At 39.5% G+C, this 16,699-nt stretch overlaps 1 protein-coding gene across 2 annotated transcripts in view; it reads right to left on the minus strand.

Annotated features, from left to right (window-relative positions):
* LOC145438058 (uncharacterized) overlaps nt 1-11,657 on the minus strand; it is a 37,782-nt gene extending 26,125 nt beyond the window's left edge. For both annotated transcript variants that reach the window (XM_080315433.1, XM_080315434.1), the window contains exons 1-2: nt 10,914-11,657; nt 3,336-3,674 (exon numbers count right to left, since the gene is read on the minus strand). In XM_080315433.1, coding sequence (XP_080171559.1) covers nt 3,336-3,674; nt 10,914-11,013 — 439 coding nt within the window. In that variant the 5' untranslated portion in view covers nt 11,014-11,657. The remainder of the gene's footprint in view (nt 1-3,335; nt 3,675-10,913) is intronic.
* Nucleotides 11,658-16,699: the final 5,042 nt, after the last annotated feature.

Genomic DNA, 16,699 nt, shown 5'->3' on the forward strand with positions numbered 1-16,699 from the left:
ACTGCGTTCCCTTTCATGTGCGAGGCTTGGGTGACGAGATGCCATTAAAACTCAGATTTGGGCACCCGGGGTTTAAAAGTTTAGGAACCATTGCGTTAAGGGAAGCATCTATTGGTTTAAAACTCGTGGTGAATGCAGTGTGTGTAACGGTGCATCCGTTCGAAACCCCGAGTGCAAAGTCACTTATGAGAGCGACAGATAAATTTGAGTGAACAGCGTAATAAAAGGTAATGGATACATGACAGTAATCGAATTGCGATTCAGAACGATTGGTTCGTCTGCTAGCAGGATACCTCATGGATCGGTAATCAAAACCTCACATTTACATGTTGCTTGGATTTTACTTCACCACGTGTATGTGAGTGAGCAAGTTTGAAGGCTAGGGTGAAATAATTTCTAGTTTAAAATTGTCCATGCTGATCACAATCAACAGATCGGAACAGTTATTCGCAAACTTCGTCATCAGCTCTCGCCTCTTCTCCATAGCCAAATAATAGAGGAAGAGCCACCCAACCCCCTTTCCGACTTTTTAAGACGAAGGTTATTCTGCATTTCTTAAAAGAAATGAGACCGATGAGGCGGGAGTGTTGTCGTCCTCCTCGTGATAACGGGTTTCAGGTTTGATAAGAACAATCTCGGATCACCATGTGTCACTATGTCAAGTAGGTTTCTGTTGTTATTCAGAAGCTTTATAACACACTCTGCAATAACATTAGTAATAGATCTAACTTCCTAATCAATTTTGACCGGCCTAGGTGTTGCATTTGAAACATGAGGTGTTTTTAAACAGCAGCATGTTTTAAGCAGTCATTGAAACAAATGCCATCTAAAAAAATACATCTCATTTCAAAATTCGTATTTATATCATAATTCTGTAAATATACTTTCGGAAAAACATGCAGTTCGCTCCTTCAGACTACTTTAAATAGATATCTTCGACATATTGATATGAAAGTATTGCAACCCTCCCTCGAAATCGTCGTCAGCTCAACAGTTAAAGCAGGGGTCTCAAACTCAAATGTGCTCGCGGGCCAATTCTTAGATTTTGATGATGCCGCGGGCCGCAGCATGAATAATACGGATATTCAATTATAAGTTCGAAGTAGACCTTATTTGACGGGACCTGGCAGACAGGCATTCCACAGATATCGTGGAAATGTAATTTACTATTGTATTATTCACGCTTGACACGGGGAAAAATCACATTTTCAAATATTTGAATAAAAATGTTTTTTGTGCCGGGCATAATTTTTTTTAATTAACGAGTTATCGAGATCATGCGAGAGGATGCATCATGACATCGCGAAACTGTCGGGTTATAATATTGCAGCTAGTTGACCTTTGACTTGCCACAATTTTATGTAGTATATATATTTTAAAATCTGCTAACAGAGCATTTGAGCGGTGTAGCCGAATCCTGGTATTGATATAGTCGTGATAAGTATATATAGGCTATTGTTACTGTCATGGCCAACGTCAAATTAAATCAGCGTTAGATTTTGCCTTCGATGATTGTTGCAGCTGATCAATAACAACCTAAATATAATCATTATTGAGCCATAGTAATAAAATTGCTTCTTAACTTTTTCAGTGATCGCACCTCTTGTGCTGCCAATGAGAATTCTCATAACCCCTGTCAATTTTCAACTCAATTTCTAATAGAACCTATATTAAAACCAGGAAGCCCATTCACATAAAATAGCGCGTAGCGCAAAGACTATTTTCTAGTTGTACAAATTGGCCAAGAAAATACTCCACAGCATGTAGACCTAATTCCACAATGCATCTCGTACACCCTGATGTGGTGCTGAATACCCCGATGGGGTCCACGGACCTTGGTTAAGAACCCCTGGGATAGAAATGTCCAATCAGCGACGAATTCATTGGTTTTACAGCTGTAAGGCGTACTAATACCTTACTCGCCATCGATAATAGCATGGATAAAGAGAACAAATAACATCCAGCATGTAACCAAATATTCGTCAGGGGGTCACAGAATGTCAATGGTTGCCATATTGACCTGGTCAGATATAGCTATATATCCGGGGCAACGCAAGCTACGACCTTTTGATATGTTACTATTCCATATGACAGTTTCATAGATTGTTGCGTCAGTAGGATTACCAAGTTACCGTTCCGAGTCGCAAGTCTTTCTCTGATTTTAACGTTTGACCCTAATCAACTCGACTCATTTATATTTAATCACCCAGCCCATCTGAATTCGAGTATTATTAGTAGAAGGTCACACCAAACCAAATCACAATTTTCAGTGACGAATCATCAACGAGTTATGTTTTATAAACATGAAATAGAAATGTGACGTAATAGCTGATCTTCCACCGCATGGTCTTTTAAAAGTGATATGATAGTGTGGTTTGTTGAGATTTCAGTGATTTTTATAGTAATTTCAGGGTGAACTTCAAGATCTTATGTCTAAAAAAGACATGGCCCTTGAGTATCTTGTTGAACACTTCAAATTCCAAAATCCATCGCGGGCAGCACAAAATGCTCTCGCGGGCCGCGTGTATGAGACCTCTGAGCTAAAGCATGTAGTTAAATATCACTGAAACGAAATGGATGTTCGGATGATAATGATGAAAAATTTAACTTGGAACGGCTACTTCTATTAGGCAAGTTTATTTTAATATTCTTTCAACCTGAAGAGTAGTAGACAGTAACTATATTGAGTTACATAGAATGTCGCGGATCTTGATTTGAATGACCACTGAGCAACCTATAAACAGGGCTTGCCATTCAAACAACAGCAATCACACCAATTAATTGAACTATGCAATTTGAAACCGAGAATCTATTCAGCTAAACTCAAAAGCATATATAAAATACCTTGATTTGGACATTAAGCTAAATAGATTGTAAATCTGTTTCCGTTTTCGATGATGAACTCTTCAAGAACCTGTCTACAAAGATGGTCGTCATACGGATACACTATTTTAAATGATCCCATTTATTAAAGGCGGCTAATATCTCTCCCCGGGCTGGCCCTGGGTAGGCGCTTGTATATAAGGTTGTTGCTCAGGTTACCTACAAAGAGTGAGCAGTGAGCAGTGAGCAGCAATGTTCCCTCTAAGCTGCGCGTGTGCATGGCCGCGCACTGCTGACAAAGTCGCCGCGCACGGAAAAACGTGTGCCGCGTACAGGAAAGCCGAAGTAATGACTTTTTTCAGTCGTTACGCACTGTTGTCCAAGGGACCGCGCAGTGAGTTGGTGAGTGCCCGCAGACTCGTGAAAAATAAGAGGAAACATTGATGAGCAGTGGGCTATCCCAATAACTACTGAGAACATATTTATTTTTAAGTAGGTAACTAATTACTCACCTAGAAAATTGATGAATGCAATATCAACACCAGCTGCACCGCAGTTGTTTAAATTTTTACTCTTTAAATTTACAGCGGAAGATTTGACAGATGAATTCAGGGTTATATTGTATGTGACGTATTCCGCATCAACAATTGCCCATGCATATTCTAATGTTACTCCATCGAGAGATTCTCGGTTATTTGTGACTGCTTCATCTTCAGGCACGGGCAATTTCGCCTGATCGTCTGGAGTTGTTAAAAGTATATATCGAACTTCGCATCCTCTATCTACATTTCTTCGACACGCACTAATGAGTGTGACAGAGAAAGTTGTTCCAATGGCTTGTGTCACATTATCTGAAAAAAATTCAATATGAGCCATTAATTCAATTCAGATTGTGAACTGAAAATTGGGTTTGCGCAATTGCCGAATCGATCAACTAAAATGGGGGACAGTACGAAAATAATATGTTATTTTGACTCGTTGTATTTCACAGTGACTTGGCGTATAGAAAAATTAGTTCTTGCAGTACGAAGTACAGTTTGTATATTAAAATAACATGACATTCTTGCTCGCCTAACTTTTTCACAACGGATTATGCATTGCAATTTGCTTTGTCTCCAATAATACGCCCTCTGCTAGTCTAGCCGTCCAAAAATAATGAGTTATGTACAACTCGTTAATGATATAGGATCATTATTGTTTTATACATCTACGGGGAAACATGTTATTATAGTCAGAAAACAGCGCAATCGGTCTATAATGACAGAAGGAAAACCTCATGAGTGAGACACACATGTTGACATTTCTTGTATCATAATTTCTTAGATTCCCACCTAAAGCGCTTATATGAACAAGTCACAATTGACTTATCTATAAATATATACGTTGTTGTGCCAATAGCATACGGTATATATAAACGTAAGACCGAATGCTCGTGTAACTATAATAAAGTTATAATCATACAAATGGACGTTAAACAGGATGTGGAAGCTATCAAGCTCTTACGTCTATAAATATATGAAAGTCTAGCTAGACTAGGGGTTCGCAAACTATAGGCAATGGCCCACTGGTGGGCCACAGGATCATTTTGAGGTGGGCCGCAAAACTATTTGAAAAATTGTAAAATAAGTGAAAGTTTAGTTATATTGTTTATGTTATTCGCTCAAAAATATATTCATATTATCGAATTAACGTATGCCATATTTCATCCAACTCAAATGAGACGTTCAGCGCACCACATGAATCTTTGTCGACGGTTTAAAACTGGGGTGGCCAACATTTTCGACCAAAGGGCCACATGGGATTTCCGAACCATTGCGCGAGTCACTTGAATTTTGATGTCCTTTTTTAGTCGTCCGATAGGAGCGAACCGGATTATGGGTAACGGTAAACAAGGATTCATATTACCACACATCAAATCGATAACAATGATGTCATAAAAACTCTGTTTACTAACATGTCCTAGTCACGCCAAGCGCGGAATTTTTTCAAAGTTTATGAAAGAATTAGGTCAGTAAAATAATGTTAGTTGCATATATTGTGGGCCGTCGCTGTATACCGCTGGGCTCATTTGACCAGGACATGATTAATCAACGCTTTGACATATCAATATCGAAGAGTTCAGTGAAAGTGCGTCTATCACTTTGTGCAAAGGTTTCATCGCCGTCGATCTTTTCGCGAGTGCAGACGCGAAGTCGCACGTCGGACGACACGTTCTCGCATAATTGCCATTATAGCTAATATCAATTCGGTAAATTGAACGTATTTTTAAGTTTCAGGAGGAGGCACCAATAGTAAAAGCAAGAAATCGATTGGCAATAAATCGAGCGCAGCGCTAAAAAATATCAAGACAAATAAATCTGTTACGAGATATTCTACTGTATGGTCATATACGAAGATCTACGAAAATGGCTCCTGGCTTCGCCAATACGTCGGAACTGATATTTTAGTCATCAACAGCCGAAAGTCCGTGGTCAGGCTAATCAAATTTTCGGTTCGTCTTGTAAGTTGAAGATGAATTACCTGGGTAATTTATTTGTTGTTGATATTATAACTGATTTCGAGAATTGCCTCGCGGGCCGTTCAAAACCTTCTCGCGGACCACATTTGGCCCGCGGGCCACGGGTTGGCCGGCCCTGAAAGTGTATGGTCTTTAAATCATTGTACGTAATACGAGAGTGTCATGGATTGATTGTATCATTGGATCGAATGTTCTGACTTCGCAAATCCAGTACGTACAAGATATACTATGTGTACAATTGTAAATTGTAAAGATGGCATATCAAAAAAATTATTTCTCCGCTTCTCTGTAGTATGACCATCCCATTCACCAAAGAAGTCTTTGAAGCTGGTTCAGAATGGTTGTATTATATTTCCCCGCCGTAATGGAACTAGTACCCCAACTACATAGTGGATGCGGGGATTGAATAGTTGATTCGCGACGTCAGTATAACAATGGACGGCCGTAATGTACTCAAGATTTATGCGATCTACTATGACCGTAAATTCCGCACCCGCACCGAACCCCCAATTGGAGGGAGCTCGAAGGGCTCAAAATAATTCGCTGGTCGTTCGTTGGAGGAGATTTATCAAACTTGAAAATTTTCGTCGGGCATATAGCGATTTCATGTCTTTATAGGAGTACATTTGAATATGATTAGTAGGAGAATAATGAGCATATTTTAGAGAAATCGGCATATCGGCGCCAGCGATTATCACGCATTAAACAGAACTATCACTATAGGATATGAGGTGGTCCACAGGACATTTTCAAATCGGAAAACGGGCCACGGCCAAACAAAGGTTGAGAACCCCGGAGCTAGACCAACATGTGACGGTCATTTTCGTCCAAGCATTTCTTATCGTCGATGTTTTGGCAGCAGACTTTGCGGAGTCTCATTTGTTGGTCGAAACGTTATATGTCTTAGAGTGTCTTGGCGCGGTAATTCCCGATGGAAGTCGGTTGACCCGATTCTTAGAAATGGATATAAATTTGAGTCTGAAAGCAGATATCTGTTCATAGATTTGCTGATTGTACTTTTGGTTTAACTTCCGGGCACGCAATGACGACAGCATCATAATCATGTTACATTTATATACTCTTCTACAATACATAAATAAGTACTGGCACTCATACAAAGAACGAAACTATCTAACACACTCGCGAATCGGTTTTTGCACCTGCAACACTTAAAGTAATAAACTAGCTCGTGTTGCCAATCTAAAATAACACTCGTGGTCCGAAATAAGTCTTTTACGTTTTACCTTCTGTGATGTTTAGCAATTGCAACCTTTCAAAATGCATTGGCCGCGAGGTCGGGCTATCGCGCCATCAATAAAATAAAATAAAAAGAATATGGTAAGAATAATACTTATTAATAACTTGTTGAAATATATTAAGAAAAAGTTTGATAAAGCGCCCACCATAATTTGATTATTTTTACAGCGTTTCTTGAGGCGTTCGTGGGCCGCACAAAACGGTGTTGCGGGCCGTAGTTTGCTCACCCCTGATCTAAACCATATCCTAGCATAAATCGAAATTTTACCCACATGCTCTCAAGTGTCGCATGCCTAATCGCTGAAGTGTTTCGTGCTATTATGTCGCACAGACCACAAACCATAGACCGTGTAGTTCAGTGGTTCCCAACGTGGGCGGTTTGGCGGCCTAGGGGGGCGAAAATGACGAAGGGGGCGATAAGGGGCGAAAATGGACAAAGTGGGCGAAAATAGCGAAAGGGGTGATAGGGGGGGCGATGACGCGTTAAAACGGCTATATTGGAGTCAAGTCGTCGGAATGACCTTTTTTTTAGTCAAACCACGGAAATTTAGTAGCAAAAGTGTAAAATTCGACAACGAGCCGAAAAGTTGACCTTTTTTTTAGTCAACTCGCCGATGATTACAGATTTATGTACCGATTTTTCGGTTCGCAAAATCTGGGGGGCGATGATCGGAGTTGAGCTTGAAAAGGGGACGATGAGTCGAAAAAGGTTGGGAACCACTGGTGTAGTTGGATAGTGTGTTCACTGTATCGCATCGTAAATTTGTCCCAACTTATCGAGGTTTCCAATTCGATCCTCTATTTTGGCTGATAATTACTGACTGTAGCTGGAGTTATACAGTTCGCATATTTTATTAGCAGCTCTTCTTCTGCATGGGCGATGGAACACCTTTATGCATGTATACTTAACTTTATTTCAACTTTCGTTATTCGATTTGGAATAATGACGAATCGATCTGTGTTCGACACAGCCAGCAATACATCTTGACTTTGATTCATCCCTCGTACTTCGAGAATTCAATTTCAATTGTGACTTGACATGACTCAACTTGACTCGTGTCACCTTCGAAAATCGATTGACTTGACTTAACTCGAGTCAGAATGTGCAATGACTCGAGATGACTTGCGACCCGAATATATGACTTGGTCCCAAGACTGGATGAGACAATCCTGAGCATGAGTCAGCAGAGTCAAATGAAATTTGCAAATAGCAGCAGTGATTTATGGGACTTTTAAAAAGTCAAGGTAGCCGACTTGTTGGAGAATATAAATTGAGTGGATGACGAAGTAGTGAATGAGGGAACGCGAATTCGAATATTCGAGTAGAAAGTGGACGGAGAATAAAGGTGAGGTTGGATTATACAAATTTTCGTGAATAATAGATAACACTGGTCTACAAATTTCAACTTTTTTTTCAGGTTTGGGTTTTGACAACTGATTTTGGCTAATTTTGGGGCGCTGATTCCGAAAATGACGTCAGATTTTCTCCATCACATCACGTTTTTGAGATATGAAATATCCCTAATTTGAAGAAAAAATCAATTTTTGACCCCCCCTCTGTTTTCAAAACAAGGAAATCTGATGCAATAAACACTGTTTTATTTGCAATTATCCAGCTTTATTCAGCAAACAAGCATTCTGTATCATATTCAAACAAATTTGCGTTGTATTTATTAAAATTTCATGCCTTGGAATAAAAAATAAGCGGGCAAAAGAGCAACTAACAAAGCTCGTACAAGCGTGACATTTTATCGCAATGAACAATGAAAGAAGATTATCAGAACATCAAAACTGTTCTCGAAAAGTTATAGTAGCATGACAATGGCTGGCTCATCTGTCTAGATTTGAAAATGGTGAACTTTTTGCTTGGGCAACAAAGTGGCTACACCGAATACCCATGTTTCCTATGCTACCGGGACAGCAGGGTCAAGGATGACCACTGGAACATAGATGAGTGGACTCCAAGGCGCACCTTGACGCCTGGAGACAGAAATATCATACGTGATCAGTTTGTTGATATAAAAAAGATTCTCTTGCCTCCTCTTCACATCAAACTTGGTGTCATGAAACAATATGTAAAAGCTTTGGATTGTGAAGAGGGGGTGTTTTAAAGGATATATGCAGAGGTGGTCAGTAACGAAGTACTTCTACTTTTTGAAGTACCTGAAGTAGATTTTGCCTACTCACACTACTTTTTAAGTAGTTATGATTTTAGACTACTTCTACTTCTACTTGACAGTTTTCAGTTTTGTAAGCAAAAATAGGCGTAAAATACCTACTTACTTACTTACTTGTGAACCATCACTCCTACTTCTACTTGAGTACAAATTCTGGCGTTACTTCTACTTCTACTTGAGTAGCGACGATGACTACTTTGACCACCTCTGGATATATGTTATGCTTTTTCTGGTCTCAGTGAAGAGACAAAAGAACTGGGATTTTCAATGGACCTCAAATTAGGCAATTGGTAAAGGATTAAAATCTTCTATATAATTAATGTTGCCATTCGAGGCTAGAGCTTGGAATGCTTTTGGTGCTGTTTTCTTGGGAAACAGAAAAGCAGAAAATTACAAAGATCTCTTAAGGGAGCTACTGCTTGGTTATGAAGATTTGGGATGCAGGGTGAGCATCAAAGTTAACGATTTGAAGAGCCATGCGAAAGAGTTTAAACAACACCTTGGGAAAGTTAGTAAAGAACAGGGTGAACGTTTCAGCCAAGATATTAAAATTATGGAGGCACGTTATCAAGGTCGGTGGGATTTATGGATTCATTTATTTCCCACACCAGTAAAAATCCGGTACGAGCAAGGACAAGGACACAGTCGCAATCTGTACCTGGATTTTCGTATGATAGCCGACTATTGATGGAGTTGGAAAAGAGAAATTCCAGATGCTGTTCGTAAAAGAAAGTCCCTTAAAAGAGAATTTTTAAGCTTATGAGTGAAGACTTCATGTTTTATGAAAGCTCTTTTTTTACTGTTTCTGAACTCGCCCTGCCAAAGTCCCTGTCTTCAGACTTTCTGCACTTCATTGGAATGTCTATGTGCATATTGTGTGAACTCAAGGCTTTAATTCAGATAATACCTTGTTACTGTCCTATCCACATGTTAGTCAGCATAATGTAGCATTTAATTTTATTATGGTTGCTCTTTTGCACGCCTCTTTTTAATTCCGGGGCATAAAACTTTAATAAAGACAACTCAAATCTGTATGAATCTAACATAGAATGCTTGTTTGCTAATTAAAACTAGATCATTGCAGGTAAAACGGTGTTTATTGCATCAGAATTCCTTGTTTTGACAACAGAGGGGGGGTCAAAAATTGAATTTTTCAAAAAATTAGGGATATTTCATATCTCAAGAACGTGATGTGATGGAGAAAATCTGAGACCATTTTCGGATTCAGCGCCCCAAAATTAGCCAAAATCAATTGTCAAAACTCAAACCTGAAATTTTGTGTAGACCAGTGTAATTTTTAAAGCTATTAATTGGTTGGTGGAATTCCTTGCTTGAAACGATAAATTTGGAAACACTAAAAATGATTGGCAAGCGAGTTGTTAATATTTTTACATTGACATATTTTGGCAAGCTGCGTACGAAATGTTTCCGAACCCTGATGCATAGCACTTGGGCCATTCCCAACCTGGACAACAAAAGTTGGAACCAAAATGAAAAAGCTATGAAAAACTGTTCTTGAAACCAGCTTTCATATGATACCCTACTCGCATGAACATTTTTAGAGGGTTTCGAACAATTCGCGTTCTAAATTGTGTAACGACTGACCGATTTCAGACCATCGATCAAGTGTCGCCTCAATTTACCCTTTTACTCTACACCACATGGCATTTAATACCACATGGGAATATAGACCACTAGACTTGCTACTAAAAAAACGAGTGCCAAATCTCAACAGCAATCCAACATCTGTTTACACCTTTTTAAATTTTACATTGATAAAACCTGAATGCTGCAGAGCTGAATGAGCAGAAAATCGTCAATTTTCGAAATGACGTAACTTTTGACCCCGGGGTTCAACTTTCCTCAAATAAACTTTATTGTGTTCGAAATTAACTCATCTAAGGATGTACCAGATTTCAGAAGATTTGGGAATGTGTAGGTTCAAACTTTTTCTCTGCAGGCTGGGAATGGCCCATTGATAATAATGTACTCCAGCCAAAAACCAAAGGTGTGGAGTTGAAGGTAACATTTCGGAATCACCTGGCTGATCCAGCCCACGAGAGATCAAACTGTTTGAATCCTTTCCGTGACCCAAGTTGAGTTTACCGCACTTGCATTAAAGGCACTGCAAGACTTACCAACGAGATCACAAGTTGTAAGATTCCAGACCGAATTTTTTGCTTGACATTCCACTTGAATTAGAGCCAGGAATGTCAACTTCATTAATTGCCTGAACATCACTTCGAAATATTGACAGCCTATGCACAGAGGAAAGAAATTTTACCTTTCCTTACCACACATCCACTAGATTGCTATCGTAAAGCTATCCACAAGTTGTCTATCTGCAGAAGGAGAATACATTCATCAATATGCAAAAAGCCTACCTGTAGATCATTTGATACATGAGAATATTTTCTAGAATTCAATTAAGACGAGAGAACCTACAAATCCTGTCATGACCAGCCGTCATTGCATCAATTTTTAACCTGGAAATAGTCAAAGTAAAACCACTATGGCAAAGTATGATGTAACAATCGAAATCACGGTTCATTAAATTTGCATTTTTTCAGCGGCGACAACAATATCTGATACTGAGCAGGGCTGTGAAGTCGGTAAATTTTACCACCGTCTCCGGCTTCGACTTCGTCTTCGCAGATTTTCAATATACCGACTCCGACTCCTGAGTCTTTAAACGTAACGACTCCGACTCAAACAGTATTACCCATTTACTTCGAAAATTATATGCCTCACTGTCGGTTGAATGATTATCATACAACCCTCAAACATATGCAAACATATGATCAACGGTGGCATGTAAAATTGTTTCATTGTGGCAGAGCTCGAATTATCCACTATGCCATAACACGAAAGAATGATTTGCTAAATATCCTATCTTTTTCATATTTTATTGGTTTTGTAACATGGACTCTCTATTATCCTAATATCTATGAATCATTCAATTATGACATATATCCAATCCTGTATAATTAAAACGTAGATATAAAATGCAAGTGTAGCTCTTCCACATGTGTATGAGTCAGCAACTATTACAGAGATTGAACTTACTAATTTTCTCATTACACGCTATACTGATCACCAGCACAAACACTTTATAGACATTGGTCATAAATGAAATTTAGTAAGTAGTCAAATACCATAGCCTATGTTTAGTCTACATGTACTTAGTCAAGTATTCAAGGACTAGGATTTGCAGTCTTTTCTAATCATTTGTTCGACCCGTACACCTAAGCTACACTACAAATATTTTTAATTTTGTCAAGTAGGAAATATCGTTTGGTTATATTTACATCAAGTTTATAATTTTAAAAAACCAGCCGATGCATTTGCTATTGCTCTGTCACAGTATCATGGTATAATTACAAAAATTGCATCAATTTTGACTGCATCGCGAAAATGCATATTGCAATTTTCTTCCTCTATGCAACTGAATTGTCATTTGCAAGTAATGTCTAATTTTATCGATATCAGAGGTGGCCAACTTTTCGGCCAAAGGGACACATGAGATTCACGAACCATGGCGCGGGCAACTGGAATGTTGATAACCTTTTTTAGTCGTCGGATATAGGAGCAAACCGAATTACGTAACATTGCAAACAAGACTTATACTACTACGCTCCAAAATTGATAACGATTATGTCATGAAAGTGTGCAGTGTGTAGTCACGCACTGGTCGCGCGAAGTGCGAAATTTTTTCAGAGGCAATGACTGAATTATATCAATAGATATGTTATTAACATATAATGGGGGTCGCATCTGTATACCACTGGGCTCATTTGACAAGGACAGGATTATTTGACGTTTAGCCATAGCAATATCGACGGCTTCGGTGAACATGCCTCCATCATTTTGAGCAAATGTTTCGTCGTCGACGATTTCGCTGAGAGTGCGCAAGCGAAGCCGCATGTTTGACGACACGTTATCTCCTAATTGCGAATATAGTTGGACTCAATTCTGTAAATAACATGTATTTATAACTTTCAGAAGGGGCTCCAATAGCCTACTGAATGCAAGAAATCTGGTGGCAATAAATCATGCGAAGTGCCGAGTGAAATTTCAAGTCAAATAAGTCTGCTATGAAATATTCTACTTTATGGTCATATACGAAGATCTGCAATGAATATGGCTGGCCCCTGAATAGCCTACGCCAATGAGTCAGAGCTGATGTTTCAGTCATCATCAAATTTCGAGGTCAGGCTAATCAAATTTTGGTTGGCCTTACAATTTTACTTGATGTTATAAATAATTACGAAAGTTACCTCGCAGGCAACACAAAACCTTCTCGCGGGCCACATTCGGCCTGCGTGACACGGGTTGGCCGCATCTGATCTATATGTTTATTAATAACAGTGATTAGTAGTACATAAAAATTCCATTGAAAATCCTTTGAAAGCAATTGTTTTCGTGATAAAGAATTGGGAGTCGACGTCAGGGTCATCTTCACAACCTCCAACTCCGACTCCAATCGATATATTTCTAACGACTCCCACTCCGACTCCGTCTCCATCAAGCGAAAATTAGCCAAACTACGACTCCGACTCCACCGGCTCCGACTCCGACTCCACAGCCCTGATACTGAGACAGAGTAAACACATCGTCTAGTTTTGTAAAATAGTTAAATTGATGTAAATGTAACCAAACGCTGCCTCCCGCTTAACAAAATTGAAAATTTGTGAAGTGTAGCTTAGCTGCCTGGGCCGAACAAATAATTAAGAACGACTGCATGTACAATGAATGCTTGACTAAGTGCATGTATACCAGACATATGCTATTTCAGTACTTCCTTCTAACCAATGTTTATTGGTAGTGAGAGTGTGTAATCAGTGTAGTTTGCAATGGAAAAAGGTAGGCTCAAGCTACATATCTGTATTAGTTGCTGACTCATACACAAGAGCTACAATTGGATTGATTAATCTACATTTCAATTATACAGGATCAGATATATGTCAGGTTTGAATGATGCATACATATTATATTAGGATATTAGAGAGTCGCCATGTTATAAAAACTTAAAAATATGAAGAAAGTAAGGATATTTAGAAAGGCGTTCTTTAACGTTAACGCTGTACGAATATCGTGTGCATGATACGATTGGCATGAAGTAGAATGCGTTATCGTGCGAGTATGGTGTCACCCGAGTCAAAGAGTCAGAGTCATACTTAGTCAAAGTCCGCAATAAGTTCCGATACCGATCAAAAAGCGTTGTCATTCATATTCAGCAAAACTCATGCTAGTAAAATCAAAAATGCTTAATTGTCGGTGTGGAAACTCGAATTGAGCGCCTTCAAGTATGAAATAATTCATCGCCCTGGTACATGAGAACATTGTTCCGGATACATTTTCTCGTGTGTGCTGCTCGTTGCCTAATTCTGGCTTGTCTCTCCATCAGATGCACTAAGCTCTTGATCATCTCGCGGTACGACGGTTGCACCATTTTATTAGAGCGAAAAACTTGCCTTTCTCTGTAGATGAAGTCAGGAAGATCTGCGCGAACTGCAGAATATGCTCAGAAATCAAGCCGCGATTCTATAGATCCAATGTCCATCACCGTCCCATCAAATCGATTAGGCCGTAGGAGAGAATAAGTATTAATTTGAAAGGTCCGGTCGAAGGATCTCGAAAGTATCTGCATGTAATTGTTGACGAATAGAGTAGATTTCCATTTGCCTATCCATGCCGAGATATGACTGCAGCTACAGTTGTTAACTGTTTCATTGATTTGTTTTCCTTGTTTGGTCTGCCCGGATACGTTCACAGCGATCGTCAAACTCATTCTTATCGAAGGAAGTAACGACGTTTCTTACCCGTAAAGGCATAGAAACGAGCAAAACTACTTCGTACTATCCCACAGGTAACTCTCGATGTGGGCGTTTACATCAAACCCTCTGGAAATCGGTAAAAATGCTCTTAGCTTCACGAAAATTGCCTGACCGTTCATGGGAAACTGTGTTGCCTGATGCCTTCACTCTATCCGTTCGCTTTTGTGTACTACTACTAATTCGTGCCCGCACGACAGATTTTTCAATTTCAGTAGAAGTATGATGGCGAAATCAGTTCCATATTGGATACTGCAAGGAGGCTCCGTATTGCTGAAGAACTTCAAAAGAGAATACAGAAGTGATCGACTCGGAATGGAAGTCGATTTTCTCGAAGCTAACTCCAAATAAGCTATGATTCGGCATTTATCTGGAGTGGAATCGACGGTCTCTGTCCAGGACCTCGCACCTCATCCGCCCACTACCGAGCGCTCTCCAGTCGACTATGACGGGGCGGCCGAACCGGACTAGTCAGCGGTCGACGATTCATCTCTGGTTGAACATACGGCTAATGTTACCAACTACCAAGATTCCTCGGAAAGTTCGCAAGAAGTTGTCACTGATCCTCCGCCTTTGAGAAGATCAAGTAGAATTAAACACGCGCCTGAATGATATGGACAATCCTCTAAATCAGTGGTTCTTAACCTTTTTTCCTCCAGCGCCCCCTTTCAAAAATTATCTTGCTCTAGCGCCCCCTCCCCACTTATTGTAAGGTCTGTAATAAAGACAATAGGTAATCGGGAGGGCCGTAACAGCACTTCGTCAACCCTCCTAAAAAACGATTGTCTTGCGCACACATAGCGTGATAAACCAAACTTCTGGGGGCCTAGCTCCCAAGAACCCCGTCGCGTGATTCCGATGGTCAGCAAAGTGTGTTTGGCCCGGTCGTCATCGGCGCAAAATTTTTCAATAATGCATGAATGAATTGGTTGTAATTGCATATATATGTCGCTATAAACTTTTATCTTCTCAGTCCACCAGTAGCGCGGAGTGAGCTGTCTTCTTGGAAAACGAAGGCCACGTAATGCATGAATGAATAGGTGGTAATTGCATATATATGTCGCTATAAACTTTTATCCTCTCAGTCCACCAGTAGCGCGGAGTGAGCTGTCTTCTTGGAAAACGAAGGCCACGTAATTAATAATTAAACATATTCGGGCGTGCCCGTTGGTACAACTACTTCGTTACAAGTTGTTATTTTGTTACCTCTCGTCCGCTATATAGTCAAAAGATATTGAAACGCATAAATGTTTTAAACCAAGTAAGCACACGATTCCAAATTGGTGTTTAGTCACTGGCAAATAATTTTCTCTGATGGATGTTATTTGTCCTATGGGGTGCGGATTGTGACGACATGATAATTCGGCACGAGCGATTTAAGCACTTATGGACAATTAGACTTATATACATCGAAGTTTACGCTCAACATAAGGGCAAAGTTCAGTCGGTATTCTTGGGACTTCGGTATTGGAAATATTTCGCGCTTCAATCGCGCTCGAGTACCATTCGACTGTAATAAACCATATAATAATTGTGTGCGTTATATTCAGGGTCAAATCAAGGTTGTTATATCAACAATCGGGTTCGGTCTCATACCCTGTGGTTCGAACCCTCCCGAATTCACATCGGCGATTGGCAATACGGGAAATTAATGGTATTCGAATTTTGTCTTAGTGCTTTGTGTAACTATAAGTAAGTCAACTGAGAATTGGATGCATGTATCTGCTCACATTGAATTTAGTACTGTACCCAGTTATTAATTTTAACATGAATGTATTCCAAACAAAGAAACTCGTATTATATAACGTTGATGTGAGGTTGTGAACCACAACACGAGATAGTATCATCTTTTATGATACGATGAAGAAATATTCTGACGATTTAATTTTGTAGCTCTTAAATGCAAGTAGGCCTATTTTAGTTATTCATTTCGTGCACAATGCTTCAAAACTTATTTTATGTACAAGGGGCTCTCACTATCAATCAAAAGTGATATACAGTGCCTCCTTCGATTTCCACACGCTGTGCACTGCGAGATATAATACCTAATTCGAAACATTTTGTTGAAAATAACCCTAGCAAGTGTGACG

The sequence above is a fragment of the Botryllus schlosseri genome, chromosome 4, assembly GCF_051294905.1.
Source record: "Botryllus schlosseri isolate E-star chromosome 4, Bs_hap1, whole genome shotgun sequence".
Taxonomy (NCBI): domain Eukaryota; kingdom Metazoa; phylum Chordata; class Ascidiacea; order Stolidobranchia; family Styelidae; genus Botryllus; species Botryllus schlosseri.